Below are 18246 nucleotides of genomic sequence, written 5' to 3'. Positions count from 1 at the left end.
AGCAGGCTATGTGCTCTGCTATTTATTGTAAAGTTTGTATTATTTCCACTAAAATGACGGTTTTATTTCTTTATAAAACCGTGCCTTTCCTACCTGTGTACTTCTCCAACTTTTTGAAAGTACAAAAGAGGTACGTAGGTAGGTAGTGGTGCCCAAACATATCTGGGTTGATGAATTTTAGAAACTAGTATAGGTACACTACAATTTTAAATATAAACAACTGGCATCCATGATAAATTACTAAATTGTTACTTCCGTATTAATCTCTGCAAGGCACAAAATTTCAAACTATAGGTTCGAAAAATCTAAGTAACATTAAAAAGCCTAATAGTAAAAAAAACTTCTCATTCTTGTGCGTATTCCCTGCATAAAGAAGCAGAGTTTCTAGCAAACACAGTGACTTCGCCTAATGAAATGTAGCTTGTATCTTTCCACGGATAGCATGTCATAAAGGTAGTATGGCGGATCATTGGTGTTAAAGTGGGTGTAGTGTGCGTGTTACGTGCGTGTGTGGGTGGGCACGTGTGTTGGCGGAAGGTGGATTACGTGTTGCGTAATATCCTTGTTGCCCTGATTTTTTTTGTACGAATCTGTAGTGTTTTACTTCAGTTGTATTACTTTTTTTCGTTATTACACACACACACACAAACATCACGCCTGTATTCCCAAATGGGGTAGGCAGAACACAAGAAACGTTACCGGTTCGGAGCCACTTTTAGCAATTTTAGGTTTAAAGTTTGACAAAAAAGGTACCTACAATAGTGACAGGTTGCTAGCATGTCGCCAACGGTATACCTTAACCTATATATCCTCAGTCGCCTCTTACGTTATTATTATTTCTAATTATTTTGTATTGTTATTTTCTTTCGTGTTTATTATCATGTGATTATTTTCATGTTTTTTAAATTAACAGCGCATTGGTATCTGTTTATTGCTTTATAAATAAATTAATAAACTATAAACGTTGTAGTTAAACTTAAGATAAAACTTTAGATAGAAAAAAAGAGAGAAAGAAAGAAGTTGTAAATCTGTTTAAAAAAATATACCTCGTTGAGTTTCTTGCCGGATTCTTCTCAACAGAGGTTTTTCCGAACCGGTGGTAGATTTGTTTTGACATTCATAAGTGCTTGTTATAGCCTTAATTGAATAAAGATATTTTGACTTTGACTTTGAAGCCATTTATTCACTCTCACAAGAGATATACAAATGCAACACAATTTACACAATTACTGGGGAGTTCTTAACGTCTCAGCATTAGGTATGCTGATCCAGTATCCGATTTCCAACCGCAATGACACATACTATCATACTACCTATCTATACTATCGTACGTAATAATTTTGCTTTGTCTTGTGTAGTGTTGTGAATAAATGTATTTCTCTCTTTCTTTAAACCCGCACATTATTTGTAAACAACGCCAGATTTGATTGACATCTTTTTCTAACCTATAATACAAACTTATAATAACCTATAATATTTTTCCATTAATAAATTTTAAATTTGATGTTGTTAGCACGCTGCCATTTTGTTAATTTGAAGCATGACAATGCAAAATTTTCATTACTAAATACCTGTCATTTAGCGAAATGATCACTGAATTAACATAACTTATTTGTCAAAAAAGGAAAGTGGGCATAATCAATAAATTAATTGAGTTAAACAATACATTGTATGAAATTAAAAGACGATATCGCCGAAATGAAGCGTATAAAATGTATCAATTGTTGTTGTCTGACAAGCTGACGTGACGTTAAAGAAAAGGACTACCGTATGCTTTCCATAACGAAAGAGAACAGGATATAAAGTGAGGTACGTTCGCGTGCTGCAACTGTGTTTTGTGCATATTTTTCAGTTATTTTCTGAGTAAATAACGTATCTTTACTTTTACCTATGAAGTCACCAGAATGAGTAGCTCCCGTTAATTATATTTTCCTTAATGTATTTTGACTGTAGAAATTTAGTTGAATCAGCTTGCAGCACCAATGTTTCCGGACTTCCAGGACTTCCGGACTGTCAGGAATGTTCAAGAGACGAGCCCAATTCTTTCTCAAAGGGCATAATGCACCCGTAATTTACTTTGTTATTATTGATATCTAAGGGCAGTGGTGATTGCTTTTATAGTTCGTTTGCCCTCGATCGTATAAGTAAAATAATATAATAGTACAACTTAAACAATGTATGTGTTTTGTGTAATATGTTTGTAGAGGGCATAAATATCGACCTTATGATTACGTGAATAAAGGTGTATAAAATTTTTTGATGTCTTGGTAACGTACATTTAATATATTTATGAACTTGACTGTACTTAACCTGGAAATCAACATTGTGGTGACCTTATAATGTATCAACCGAACAAACTGACTTATGTTCCTAAAGCCGTAAGCCTAAAGTTTCTGACGTTCGCCATCGCAATCAAATGACAGATTTCGCATACAAAAACTGAAACTGAAAGAAACGTTAGCCAATACGGCCTCAGAATTGAGTAGATGATTTAGTTTGACTGACGCTCGCTTTGACGTTCGCTTTTTTAGTTTGACATACATAACGTAACATAACCGAACATAATCGCCCAACCGACATAATGATATGCCTTGTTGAAGCTATACTAAGGGTACCAGGATATATGTGAAGAATGCCGGTGAAATGACGTCCGGAATATGCGCTCCAGTCACGCTAGCGGAGTTCTCCACCCGCAGACACAGTTCTTAAAGCACAGAAGGTGCATTCTGACAGTTAATTTGTATCCCTTTTTACCCGACTGCCCGAAGGAGGGTTATGTTTTTCGAGCGTATGTATGTATGTATGTATGTATGTATGTATGTATGTGGGTATGTATGTCCATTTCTTTGGTCCTCGCTGCATCCTAAACGGCTAGACAGATTTTAACATATGAGGTATCATTGGATTGGTCATAACTGTCGGAGTGACAGCTATATAATATTTAAATATGGCGTCTGCGAAAAAAAATATGGCGGAGGAATGAAAAAAAAATTGTATTGTAACAATATGGGTATCAAATGAAAGCTAATAATTAGCCCATTCTAAATATATATGGGTTACAATACTTTTAATCTACCGTTTTCACATAAATATCAAAAAAGTGTAAAAAACCCGACTGCCAAAACTAAAAAGAAGAAAATAAGCCTAGTGGCGACGCTGGCTCTAAGTAAGAAAAAAAAACAAAAATTGTAACAATAACTAAGGGATGGTATTTAGCTAATAATTACTCAATGATGAAAGTATATTTACTGGGTTATCTAGAACTACTTTTCTCTAAGCCGTTATTCGCATGCTAAATAAATTCAAAATCAATGCGTGTAAAAAACCCGACTGCCGCATAAGAAAATAAGTGTGACGCGACTGCATAACTAAAAAGTCAAGAAATCAAGAGCTATGTTAAAAAACTCTTATCCGCTTAAGAACCCCCTGTGTACTTAATTTATTGTTTTCATAAAAATTTGTGAAAAATTCAGCCCGCGTTAAGGTATAAAATTTAGTCATCGAGAATTACAGCTGGTCACGACCTTAAATGAGTCCCGACAGTTGAACTTTACTTACTTTGTACTTAACAGATTCTAGACCACGATTAGTTTTTTACAAAGTTTTTTAACAGCTAGTTAATGAGATTTGCAGCATCGAGTATTCGCCATTTTTAGTAGTCACTAGAAATAGTTTCGCCAGCTATGCTCAAGATCGTTAGTACTAGAAATATGCAATGAATATACATATCAGTCAAAGTGGTACAATAAAAAGTAAAAACGTACTTTTTACGGATAGTCGTAAATTCGCCTAATCCTATAGTGTGGGATATCACCCGACGATTCAGTGATCTGTTTGCGAAATATTCAACTCTAAAGTGGAAATTTTCATTAAACTCGAGTGTCCCCCCGTCAAAAGGTTGTAAGTATCTAAAATTTACAAGAACAATTATAACGGATTAGATTGCTTGAGAGTTAGTAGTAGTTTAAGAGAGCAGCCTAAGGTATAAAATATACGTAAACTTGGAAGATTCCCTACACAATACGTAATTTTTATAAACAATTTACCTGTTTTTTCGTAATGGGTACGGAACCCTGTTTTGGGCATGTCCGACACGCTCTTGGCCGGTGTTTCAATTTCTTAAACTGATCAACGAACAGAGCCAAATAAAGCCAAACATTGCTACGAACAGTACTTATAGGAAACGGTCTAGTAAATACTCGTCAAAAATTTTGTTCGGTCTAGTAAATGCTCGGCAAAAAGCTCGAAATTTACCGTCTGATCTCTTTAATGCTCGCGAGAATGCTCTCAATATACAAATAGTTCAGAAGTCAATCTCCATACAAGTGCGCTCGAGCAACGCACACATAGACACTGCCCATGGACACGGTATCTCGGGCCGGTTGGGACCAGTGCGAGCGCGAGTGCCATTCGCTTGAGACACGCGTCTGTGAACTTTTTTGTGCAATAATGGAGCAACAAAAAAAAGTTATTAAGTATAACTGTTCAGTGGACGGTTGTTTGAATTAAATAATCGTGAATTTCGCCAATAACGAAATCGTCGCAAGATATTTTCTGTGACAAATTTATAATATAACAATGACTTAAAACTTAAAATATTTTAGTTATTAATTTATATTTCCATTCTTCCCGTTTCATTCTCAACAATAAATCAAACAACTAGATAAGAGTGCCACTAAGCTTACCACGATAGGTTTTTGGTGCATAAGCCATAGTTGACAACCTTTGAGCGACCGAGCGCGAGCGTAGGTATGAAAAGTTAAGTACATACAGGAGATTGACTTCTGAACTATCTGTATTTTGTGCTTAAACGCTCCTGTTTGTTTTGTGAGCTTTTACCAGTTATGTAATATTTGCTTGAAGGCTCATTTAAGTTTATCAGCACCTTTAGATACATAAACAATTTGCTCTTAGTAATCTTTGCGTCTTTTGAATCCATCATTAAAGTCATTTATAGAATAGTTTTTTTAGGGTCGCCGTCAACAAAACCGATTAGTAGGATTATCCAAAAAAATTTAATGTGGATGTTTATAGATAATCAATCAATATTATTATTGTGTAATTTAAATTTAGTGCGAATGACGGTGCTACGCATACCTACTCTTTAATTTTTCCCCTTCGCTGTTTTTTTAAGTATAATTATAATTTCCCAAAATCTCCGCACTTCAAGCTGTTGCTTAAAAAGCCTTCCCGCTATCATGAATTTTATCACCAGAATACCGAATAACTCAATACTTGTGTTACATTATCGCGTATATAGGTATTCAAATGTGTAGATTTATGCGTTCGGATATTAAGAATAAGTCCTCTTGGATAGATCGGATGAACTGATGTAACTTTTTGTTTCTTTTAATCTTCATTTAACTTGTGACAGTCAGAGTAATGTCGTGTATTTAAGACTAGCTGTTGCCCACAACTTTGTCTACGAAGAAAACATTTATCGCGCACCCGCGTGTTCTGTACAATTTTCTGGGATATTAGTTATCCTATGTTTATGGGTCTAGCAATCTCAGAACCAAATTTTATCACAATCAGTTTTATCACCAAAGAAACAAACGCACTGACATTAGGATTTATCATATTAGGTTAGGAAGTCTAAATAATCACATAGTTTTAGGCTCTTTATAGTGATTATTCATAGTTAAATTTCCGTTTACTATTTTTATCTGTCGTTAAGGTCTAATAGTAAATTAGCAAATTGTGACCATTTTGTGTTTATAATGCAAAGCGCTGGCTTTGATTTTCTTGTTGATATTGCCGAGGTACACAATTTAACTAGTTAAGCAACATAAGGGCAAACTGTTGGTCAGATTGCTTCGTCTGTGGTGTCGATAGCATAGTGCTGAGCAAACCAGCAAATTTGACGCTATTTGAACTTGAAGCTAACCAAAATTATACGTCATGCAACTGCCTTTGCTAGGCACTTTGTTAGATTCCGAGCTCATAAGTCATAACAATCGTTGTGCAAGCGTTATGATAGAATGTAACTTCTGTTACCCTCTATGCTGTGTTACGTGTCAGTGACAAGCAAAATTTACGCGTATCCAGGTGTAAACAGGTGGTTATATTATTCCCTTTCATCTTTATGTCTTTATCATAAGCAATTTGTGAAAATTGTTAGAATTTATTTATGTTTTCTAGGCCACGGTGTGTTTCCCTAATGTTACTTGAACCAGGGATAGAGTATAGTGTAAATAAAGTCGAAACTAATTGTACTGAAAACCTAAATAGCTGGCGGTTTACGAAGTAATTGAAATGTGGTAAAATATTGAATTGTATTATAGTTACGACGAAAATAAGTGGCTAAGGCGTGCCGGGTCCGCACATGGGTGCAATTTAATTTTAACGTTTCACTAAAAGAGGCGTAATAAAAAGGCGCTTATATTTTCCTTGGAGGCTTGAAAGGTCGAAGTGTGAAAGCGTGGTCGTAAATAATTGGGACATTTAACCTCGGGATGTATTCAAAGGGAAATTTACCCCATAAATGAAGGTAGTCGGTGCTTTTGTGTACAAAATGGCGGTAAATTAGTATGCTTTAGCGGAATGAGAACAGTCCGTATTTCTTTTGGATATGAGTATTTTTATCTGTTTGGGGCTGCATTTTTGCCCCGTTAGTTTCTTATAACAATTACGGGTTCGGAATAAATCAACACCTCATGTACATAAAATGTTATAGGTAAATCTGTCATAAGCAAAGTAATGTTTGTCTATGTTTGTGTGTGTAGAGCATCCTATAGTGAGTTACTACTATAACGGTAATCAATGTCAATCGAGCCGTAAAATTTCCGATTAAGTAAATTTCGGTTTGCAGAAATTTACTGGTTTGACATTGTTAATTGGTTTAATTATCGTTAAGCCGGGTATCTACTGAGCGAGCAGTCTCGCGAGGCAAGCGCAAGACGCACGATTTTGCTCGATACAGGGATCAAAATTGCACCGAAATATTCTGCCTCGCGATGTGGCTCGCTCAGTAGAGACCCAGCTTAATAGTAATTTGGTGCAACTCTCACTACAAGTGGCATACAAAGATAATTGAATATTTAGATAGCGGCAGCTTAAGAGATGAAGTACTTAGTGTAACGACAACAATTACAAACAAATCATGATATTACTTAAAGCAGAGGCCTTATTGTCTAACACACTAGGAATTGCAATCGTTTCCACCACTTCTTTCTGCCACACGGTATAAGACGAGGGTAGAAAGAGATGGTGAATGCGATCGCAAACTTCAGCGCATAAAGCCGAGTTTAGACTTGCAAGAAAATCGTGCAAGTTGCATTACGTGGCTCTCGATTGACTACTACAAACTCTGGCTGACCACTACTACAAAAACTGGCTTTACGGCCTCGCAATGTAATGCAACTTGCACGATTTTTCTTGCAAGTCTAAACTCGGCTTTAGACAGTAAGTTCAACGTTGGCAAAACTCGGTTTCTAAGTAAAATATGTGCTTCGATAATTTTAAATGGACTGTTTGGAACCGCTTTCACTTTTAATTTTATTTTATTTCTATTATTTTATTGTTATAGCGGTAATAGAAATACACATTATGTGGAAATTTCAGCTGTGTATCTATTAAGGTCCTTGAGATTGGACGGATAGTGTAACAGTAGTGCAGGCTCCATACAACTCGATTCCCACCGGCTTGCCTAGATTTTTCTGCCAAAATGTTTGACCACGACCAACCTCGTGTAACAAGCAACATAAATAGGGTTCTGTTCGTCACTTTTCAAGTTTGAAACCCTAAAAAGTAGCAGTGATATTGCACATACACGTTCGATTAAGTAAGGCTCTTTGATCAAGTCCACCAAGCATATCGGGAGAAAGGTGAATTTTAACTAATCGGTCGAATTCTGCAATCGCTCCTCCACAATACAAGCACACCTTTAAATATAAACCGCCTTTCAATCAGCCCCGACACGTTTACGAATCAATAACGTTTTCTTTCACACCCGTTCCCATTGATTCGTCAAACTACATAACTTTCACTACAACATTTCGATTGTGCCGACATTTTACATCAAAGCGAAATAGAAATCGGGAAAACATTGTAAATTCGCAATAAAACTCCTACCTTTTCCGGGAACAATTTATTAAGCTGTGTTTGTGAAGTAAATAAAGTTAAGATCGTAAATACCATTTGATCAGAGCAAACATGGCTGTGTGCGTGGCTGTTAAAGCTAGCAGACTAATTGGAATCCACGTATTCGGGAGAACGCATCGTTAGGCAATGTCCATAAGCCGGTACACGTATTTATGAATAATTTTCCGTACGATTGAAATTGATTCATTATATCCGCTTACCTGCTTCATTATTGTGCTCGCGTTCTGGAGAGCCGCCGTTCAGTTTGTTTAATAATTTTGGAAATGTTTTTTCTCGGCTTTAAAGAAAGTGCCATATTTACGGGCCGTCTTTTAAGGAACCCTTGTAGTTTTATTTACCTTCGTCTCTTTGTCTTTCTTACTGACAAATCTAAGCTGAAATCTTTTACGTGCACGTCTAAAACTTACAATGTCAGTTTCTAACCTCGACACACATCATTTACACTTAAAAGGCTCTGTTTTGACACTAGCAAGAATTGGTATTCTTCCTAGTGTCAAAACAGAGCCTTTTCAGTGTAAATGATGTGTTGATCTGTCCGTCTGACGTCTATCACACAGGTTTTAAAGCGAAGATTTTTTTTATTCAAAAACCCCTTATATCTTTCGGCGGCCGCTCGTAAAATCCGCCAGATCACGAAATTCCTAGGCATATCATGAAACACCGCCATGACCTAAATGCCTAAATGCTAGTCAGGCATATCACGATGTTCCTGAGAAATAATACGGTAGATCGATTAGAGCAACGCATTCGTCGATATTCCTAGCTCTATACCGGGCACATCGTAAAATAGTTTCTTTTTTGGCCACTGGTGGCGCTGCGTATGCAATGGCGGCCGTGACCAGCTGACCGGCCGTGTTTGTTTACCGCGTGGAAAATGTCGGCGTCACAAAAAAATTATATTTTAACCGAAAACAGTGATTGAATTCAAAATAGAAGTGCAGCTTTTGAACTCAGCTCCATTCTTTGTATGTGAATCAAACGGATTCTGGCACAATGTGAAAAAACCAATTTTGGTTCGACGAGCGAAGCGAGTAGTGGTTAGTATTAATTGTGATTACGTCGCACGAGCCGAGCGAGCGTGCCGCGGTAGCTGCCGACGAAGTACCAGAACCGATATGGCGGCGTTTCATGATAAGCCTAGGAATTTCATGATCTGCCTAAACGTCATTAGGCAAATCGTTAAACGATGAGTTTTGAACGATATGGCGGATGTCCCTTAGCCATCGGATTTTACGATCGGCCGCCGACATATCAAAACTAACTCTACACTTGTACATTTTGCTTAGAAAGATAGGACTCTGCTTACTTCGATTATTTATAGGTTCGTCCGTTCAAAGTGCGTATTTTTACACATTTACCTAAAGATTTGTACAGAACACTTGGTGCACGAGTTCAACTCACACACCACATTCCGTCCGTGCCACATTCTCAGCGTAAAATGTTTACGAAAATGCCGCTACTGTGATAAACATTGTCCTTAAAGCAACAACAGCAATTACAATGTATCTTATTCCTCTGCTACCACATTTTTTTTTAATAGAAAAGGAGCTTACTCCAATAAGTAAGCTCCTGGAGTAAGCTCCTTTTCTAAGTTAAAGTTGTTTTTTAAGTTATTGATTCAGGATCGTACCATTAAATTGTTTTTTTTTTCCATTAAACTGACCTGATGAAAAGTGAAGATGAGGCTAAAAAGGTGTAGGTATCTCGCTGATTCAGCAACACTGTTTTAACTCTAGCCTTCTAATACTTTTTCTTAAGATGCCTCTCCGTCTAGCGAAGATTGGCAGTCAGTTCTGAATATTTTTCCCTGTCTCTCGCAAGGCGAAATAGATGGGCATCACTCGCGATTCCGGTCCACTCTCGCCGATTCCTTAGCCAAGACTTCTTTCGTCGGCCTACGAGTCTTTTGCCAGCGACTTTACCCATCATACTCATTATGAGCTGCAGAAGACATTATCTGCCATGTCGCAACACATGTCTCAGATACGATACTTTTCTTTGACGGATGATATCCCAAAGATATCATTTCTCAGTGACACGAGCTCTAGCTTTAAGTTTTATTTATCTGACCTGAGTAAAACGTGCTAACCAGCTTTTTGGTTGTCCACAGGAAGGCCAAAGACATGGGAATGACGTTTAGCGGAGATGACTTTAAGCGCGGCGCGGGGTGAGCAGCTGGCGCGCGGCATGTGGGTGCTGCTGATGCTCGCTCTGGCGTCGGCCGCCGGCGCCGAGTGCCCGCGCCACTGCGAGTGCAAGTGGCGCAGCGGCAAGGAGTCGGCGCTCTGTGCCCGCGCCGGCCTCGCCGCCGTGCCCCCGCGCCTCGACCCCACCACACAACTCCTAGACCTCTCCGAAAACAGACTACAAGTGCTACAGAACGACGCGTTCGCATCAGCTAACCTTCTCAATCTACAACGACTTTACCTCTCCGCTTGCAACGTTAAAACTATAAGGCAACATGCCTTCCGAGCCCTAGTCAACTTGGTTGAACTTGATCTATCCCGCAACCGAATAGAAGTTGTACCGTCACATGCATTCGATTCGATATCCGAGCTCCGTGAGCTGAGGCTGACCAAAAATTTCATCACTAAAGTCAAAGACGACGCTTTTGCAGCAGTACCACATTTAGTAAGGCTAAGCCTTAGCGAAAACAAAATAGCTGAAATAGAGCCTCGCGCATTCACAGGGCTGGAAGGTTCGCTGGAATATTTGGAGCTGGATAAAAATAAATTGCAAATTCTTCATGTCGCAGTTTTAGCACCACTACGATCATTGAAGGGTTTAGAGCTCGCCAACAATCCATGGGAATGCTCGTGTGCACTAAGACCGTTGCGGGATTGGATGATAAAGAAGAATGTTCCCGCGACTGTTGTTCCAGACTGTGCTTTACCTCCCCGGCTTATGTCTCATTCTTGGGACCGTCTCGATTTGGAAGACTTCGCTTGTCCGCCAGAAGTCAGTGCAGTATCTTATAACTTTAAAAGTATTGAAGGTGATGAAGTGACATTAGTGTGTCGTGTGGGTGGTGTTCCGGCCCCGCGGGTTCGATGGGTGCGCGCTGGCCGCCTCCTTGCCAATTCAAGTTCTAATAATGTAAATTCAGGTAGATCTTTTATATTACGTAGTGAAGGGAAGACAAGTAACTTAACAATTAAATCAGCTGAGCTGCAAGATACCGGCTCATACACGTGTAATGCGGAGAACCGTGCAGGAAAAGCGGAAGCTGTTCTAAGTTTGACTATAGAAAAGAAACCGCAAGGCAGAAATTTTGGTGGTCGTGCTCTAATGGCCGGTATGGCGGTGTCTGCGGTGATAGTTTTAAGTTCATGTTTAGTAGGACTGTGTGCGTACGAGACTCGTAAAAAAAGACAGTTAGATAGGTGGAACGAACAGATAGTGACAACAAATCGTCGCGATGATAATTATGAGAAGATTGAAGCTAACATGAAGGGTGCTGTTGAAGTTCCGCGTGTATTGCCTTCGGACAATGGTCGTAAGCGTGGTGATTATAGGAACGTGCCATCTCATGATCCAGAAGACGATTGCGCAGGGTATCTTCGCGAGGAGGTGCGGGAAGAAAGAGACCCGATGACGCTTTCATTCGAGTCGGGGTGGCGGAGAGCTGAATTCGATAACCCAGTTAGCAGAAATGGAATTCTAGAGCGAGATTTACACATACCACGGATGAAGGATTACAGTAAAAGGTAAAAATACATCTTGTTTTTACTGAACATGCAAGCCAAAAAGCATATAACCACTACGTTAAGCAAGTAGAATATGAAAGAGATTTAAAATCTAATTTTATGCAAAACAATTTTAGACCAGTCGATATAGTCCCGTTATTCATATTTTTTTGTTTCTGAGTTGTGGTTTCAAAATTTCCAAACCATAGAGCTAAAGTTTGGTATGTGTAGGTATGTAGCTTCAGTGACGATACAATCCGGTATTGACTCTAAACTTGGTACAGATATGTAGGTAGTTTAGATGACAATGCGTGTACAGTCACCAGCACCAATATCTGACAGAACAAGCGTGCATAAATATCTGATAAGACTCTATTTCTAGGGCCGGAAGGGCGTGTCAGATATTTATGCACGCTCCGCTGTGGCCGATATTAATGCTGGTGACCGTACCCAAAACAAAGCTACAATACAATACAATACAATTACTCTTTATTGTACACCAGAAATAGTAAGCGATACAGAAAACAGGAACACAGAGAAAATTACAAGGCTAAGCTACCTTCAAGATCTTGTTTTATTTTGTTTCAGAGCTGACAAAACTCCAGAATCGGTGGCGAGTTCTACTTCAACGGGAGTATTGAGCACCCACGCAGAGCATTCAGCAAGCAATAGATTCAACAATAACCCTCGCATGCGTCCACGCCTGCGGCACGAACGCCTTGACAACGACCTGTCTGGCAGCGACAGCGAAAAAAACTACCCCGACCTCATAGAAATGAGCGCATTAGGGACATCCTCATACCTTAGAAGCGAAATGAAACACGACCCATACTACTTCTATACAATCCCCAGAAGAAAAGACGGCGAGAGTCGGAGTCCCCTTCTCAGCAGTCGAAGGAACAGTTCCGGTGGTGATTCTGGAACTTTCTTCGATCGGGTGTACGATAAAAATCAGCCGAGAAATGTTGGGCGACGCTCAAATAGTTTCCTCGACTTGTCTTCAGGCAGTAGTCGATTACGACGCAATCCTAGCCTTCCCTCGTCACCTGCGAGAGAGCAGCCCACGGTGCCGTCCGCCACCCCTCTTCTAGATCTTTCCGGACTTCGAGATTACACGCGCATGGAACAGCCTATGGAAGACTTTGACTTCCGTGCGTCGCAGCTCGAGAAATTTTTAGAAGAGTATCGTACTTTACGTGAACAGTTGTCTAGAATGAAAGAGACGAGGGAGAATTTACAGAGAAATAGAGCAGTAGACAATGAGGAGTTGAGGTCGATTTTAAAAGGCAAACCCAGTGTGGCTGTGACCGAAATGTCTTCTGGGGCTTTGGCAGATGCAGCGTCGCCTCTGGCGCTGAGTCCTCCGGAGTACAAGCCTCACCAGCCTCGCCCTGAATGGCTCACGACTTTACTTTATCGCAATTAGATCTCATTCAACTTGTAAATAAGTAGCATTAATATTTGAACTGATGTTAGATGATAAGTGATTAAATGTTTGTAAAACATTCTTTGAACGTTGAAATAAAACATTTAAGGAAATTGTTTTCCATTATTTCCCTTCACGTAATAATTTGTAGCTATTGAAGCAGGTTTGATTTTTGGAATAAGTACACTACCTAAATATTTATGGAACGTCGAATATCGCCGTTCATAATTTTCACGTTCCCGTCATATCAAAATTCAATAAATCATTAATGGGAAAATACCAGTAATTATCAGAAAATAGGCAATTAATAGCCTGCTTCATATTATGAGACTTTGATTTACTAATTATAATGGGGTAGTGATAGTTTATTTCCCTTAGGTATTATTTAAAAGGGAGAATAGTACATTATAATAATATTATTCGGCTCTATATCCTTAAATTACTCGTACTATAAACAAATCAAATAAGTCAGAAAAAATACTTAAAATTATGAATAATATGCAATAATAATTTTCAAATTTCGTTGTCGCTACCCTGGAGTTCCCTTATTTTTCTAGATAGGTTCGAAGAAGTTCCTGTTTAGTTCAAAATGAAATTTTCTAGATACAAGTCAAGAAGACTTATAAATCGAAATAATATTAAAATACTTAAATGTAGTGATATTTTAAAATCACGTCTTTTCTAATCGTCATTATGTTTTGTTAATAACAGGGGTCCAAAATATATTAATAATTATGTTAACTATGACAAAGTTTTTTTTTTTAGGTATATGATAGGTGCTTCATTGGTATATACTTTGCCAATACGGTGGATTAATCATAGTGGATAATAATATATTTTCGAAGCCATAATAATTGAAGTAATTATAATAAATAATATGTGTTAAGTCAGTAATTATATAAAATTTACTTGTTGATGAAGCAATGGATCCCCACAATCCATTCGTGTGTGAAATTGAGTATAATAGTAAATGGATTACACATTTCCAATAATCACGTTACGTATTTCAGATACGTGGATGGATGGAATCCATTATCAAAATATTTAGGTACTAACTCATGCTTCAAATTCCATAAACGACGTAATATTGTTCATTTCATTACTAGGTTTCACGTTTAAGTATTTTGTTTTCGTAAATTTACTTTTGGTTAATTACGTTTTTTATGTGGAGGGAGGGCGGGTTAAATTGCATAAACAACATTTTTTCCAACTCAAACGTAGCTGTTTCGCACGACTTGGCCTCACTACTTGGCGGAGAAGCAAGACAGATATTCCATTTATTTATTTTCTGTAAATTTAAAATAAAATAAATAAATATCAGGGATCAATAATTGTTACCAATTTTACTGAATAATGCAAAGCTTGTAAGTAGTATTTTAAAATAATTTATTGAATCAGGCGTTACTTTGCGGAGGTCCAAATCAATGAAGTAAAATAATTTCTTTGCTCACCCGCGACCTTATGATAGTTAAGATTATGCAAAATATGATAGACTAACATCTGGTAGCATGGTGTTGCTCTGAAGATGAGCTCTGGTTGAGTTCAAAATGATAAGTGGGTTTGTGTATGTTTTTATAGTGTGGAGGTGGAAGAACTGCATGAACACGCATATTTTCCATGAGCTTAACTATCATGAGGTCGTGGGCGAGCAAAGAAATTCTTTTAGTTCATCAATTTTGAAAAAAAATATACCTAGCAGGCCATATAGCACGGAGAGCAGATGGGATGGGAGAGCTGTTAGGGCAGTTTTAGTATGGAGACCGCGGATCGGCAAGCGCAGCGTAGGACGTCCACCAACGAGATAGACGGATGTCCTGGTTAAAGCAGCAGACTCACGGTGGATGCAGGATTACTTTCAACTGAAACAACTGGAGGTCTATATAGGGTTGTGGGGACAGTGGACATCCCACGGCTGATATGATGATGATGATTGATGATGCACCTCTCTAGACTCTCTCTCTCTCTCTCTCTCTATGCCCTGGGGATTGGTCCCGGGATCTCTATCTTCATAACCACTAGGCTAGTCGATCATCATATTATAAGGTGTTTTGCCTATGCAGAGACTTAAACCGCATTTACATTTATCTGTCGTGATGTGTTTTGATACTCTCTGTCTCTGTCTCTGTCTCTCTCTCTCTCTCTTTGATGCGACACAACACAAGCCATCACAAGACACTGCATCAGACTACGCATCAGATAAATGTGAACGCAACCATATAAAATGTATGAAACCAATACCGTTCTGATGCGTCACGTCAAAACACGACAAATAAATGTGAATGTGGCTTCAAACTTTACAGGCAAAGGCAACCACGTGTCTGCGGCGAATGTGGTTTGCGTTATACCTTTGAGCCAGTAAAACCAGCCGGCCAGTCGCAAGCCCCAGACACAGGTATAACTTACTTATGGAAATAAAACTTGTGATTTACAATCGATTCACCAAAAAATCCGCAGTAGGGTAGTGTTAGGGTAGTGTACCTATGGCAAGCAGAGCAACAACAGCAGAGCAGAGTTACAAGCAGAGGTTAGTGGGCATCTGGTTTCCAACCAACATTGAATGGTGAGTATGAGGTTCCAATCCCTACAACGAAAACTACAGCCGTCTCTTTCTGAGAGGTCTCTGCAACATTAAAGGACTGCAGACGCGTTGTCAGCCTAGAGGAATTAGAATATTTCACGTGGCCGGTGATTTCGCTGTCTGTCTTAATCTCACAGTCGTAACAGAATAACGCCAGCACTGCTGCTTGGCGAATGATGTGGGAGTAAGATGGTGGTAGCGATCCAGACGGATTTGAACGAGGCAGAAGGAAATTAAAAGAAAGTAAAGAAATTAAAATGATCTCCCCGTAATATGTATATCGTCAGTGTCTATTCACTTCCAATTAAATCGCGTTCACTCTAAACGACGAATGTTCCAGAATATTAAATAAGTAGATAAACAGAGACTCATTCGAAAAAATTTCTCTACTTAGGAACATTATACAGCATTATAAACTCGGATACAAAGGTACTGAATGTACAGTTAAAAAAAATATTAATTTTCATTCATAAACTCGCAGCTATTTTACTGTTACAAAGTTTATCTGCATTCAAAACATTGAAAAAAAATGACTACCGTCCAGCGTTGCGGCAAGCCGCGGCAGGCACCAAACTGAGTGTGGTTCTTAACTATCCACGCTTTTAGACACTTTAGTTGAATGTTGTTAGTATGAAAGGGAATCTATAATTTGTTGAATTGTTTTCTTTTGTATTACTTTTAGTACTACGTGATAAGTTTTTAGATGTAATTTTTTTATGTTATAATATGCACCTGGCTGACACACTGGACACCTCAGGATTCCTACAAGTACCTATCACCAAGCAAAGGAAGAGCGGGACGTCCTAACACGGGCAATGTTACCCTAAAGGGAGGCCCCGGAAACGGTCATCTATAAACCTACTTGTAAAAGGAAATATTTATTTTTTATTTATTATTCTTTATTTTATTTTTTATATGTGCTGAATTTTATGAATTAAATTACCGTTCTCTTCTTTCTTTTCTGTCATCATTCGTTTGTTTGCTTTAGACTTATGCTTCAGACATCTTTTGTTTAAGAAGAAGTGTGGTAGATAATTGACACAATTTTTTTGAGTTCTAATCTATTCCAGTGTCATTAAACACTAAAACATCTGCAAACGAAGTCACCAGCCAGCGACCATAAACCACACTCGAAATTGAAACTCCCCGCACCCATAACTCCTTTCTTTTAATTTAACTAACCATTACAATCACGCCGTCCGTTCCTCCCGCAGAATCGTAAAACTAAAGTAGTGTAGCTTTAATTTGCGGACCAATAGACACTGGGAGAGTTCGCAATTACAGCTGTCCGAGCGAATTGTGTTCGACAATAAAAGCGATACTTTTATTGTGGCTGTAAATTCCGGACTGTTGTCGGTGCGATGTCGTTGCGTGGCCGTCTGCGTTTTCTTTTAAAGGGCTTCGTGGTTATAAACAGATTTAAAAGGTTCGAGTTTAGAGTTGTTCTTCATAATCGTGCTTTGAATTTGCACGATTTTCACTTACAAATAATATCTCACCGGGGACTTGTTCACAAAAAAATATTGCTAAAATGAAGAGTAGCTGGAGGCTTTGACAATGCCCCAGCCGTGGTCACTTACACGCTGACTACCTTGAGATTACAGCCCATGCTATGTGGTGGAAATGAAAAGGTAATTTTAATGACATGTCATCCATATAGACTCAGCTTAACTTATTAACATACGACTTCATAGAAGTATTGTATAGTGGGACCATTTCCATGCAGGTGATTGTTGTGAGTTAAACTCCGCTCGCATGAGAAGGGCATTACAAGAAGGAACATTATGAGTCAAGAAGAAGAAGGGATAAGTTCGCCTTTGTACATTTTTTATCCTGTGTTCTGTTATTTTCATGTGTTTTTATGTACAATAAAGAGTTTTACAATACAAACAATAGGTACAATACAATTGGCTTTCTTGTTTCATAGGTCCCCAAAAATCATCTTTTGTCGAAAAAACCTGCAACACAATGTCGCCAAACAGTCTTACGCTTGGTGCTCACCCTAAAAAGTTATTTTGCAATTTTTAACACAGTAAAAATACGTTTGGTCCGCGATCGTTACATCGCGGCAGGGGACTCTTAACTCGATTTATTGTTATTGTCCACCAAATCCAGCAGACGTGTCTGCACAAATAAATTACTTACGAATATTTCTGGGGCCGTTCGTCACCCGACCTTTGTGCGAGTTTGGCAGGGCAATGACACAATATGATCTGAATTCTGATCGTTCGAAAAAAATACAGTAATAAAACATTGTTCGGTGTTCCCTGTGACACATTTCAAATGAAGCATGACGTTTAAAAATTGTAATCGCTTGCTGTTTGTTTCGTTTTGTTTTTTACAATCAAGAACGTTGGTTTAATTTCCTCGAAACTAAGGACATTTAAGTATTATAAGTAGCTGTAATTAATTTTAAAACTAATCATCATCAATGACTGAGACAATGCTGATAA

General features: G+C 38.5%; 1 protein-coding gene across 1 annotated transcript in view; it reads left to right on the top strand.

Moving 5' to 3' along the window:
• The window catches only part of kek3 (leucine-rich repeat, immunoglobulin-like domain-containing kekkon 3 protein), a 75740-nt gene extending 62418 nt beyond the window's left edge, over positions 1-13322 (top strand). Inside the window, exons 3-4 of the mRNA XM_074092735.1 lie at positions 10214-11810; positions 12378-13322. Of these exons, the coding sequence (XP_073948836.1) occupies positions 10249-11810; positions 12378-13215 (2400 nt within the window). The 5' untranslated portion in view covers positions 10214-10248 and the 3' untranslated portion in view covers positions 13216-13322. The remainder of the gene's footprint in view (positions 1-10213; positions 11811-12377) is intronic.
• The last annotated feature ends 4924 nt before the right edge of the window (positions 13323-18246 follow it).

The sequence above is a fragment of the Choristoneura fumiferana genome, chromosome 10, assembly GCF_025370935.1.
Source record: "Choristoneura fumiferana chromosome 10, NRCan_CFum_1, whole genome shotgun sequence".
Taxonomy (NCBI): domain Eukaryota; kingdom Metazoa; phylum Arthropoda; class Insecta; order Lepidoptera; family Tortricidae; genus Choristoneura; species Choristoneura fumiferana.
This window is presented reverse-complemented; position numbering and strand designations above follow the sequence as displayed.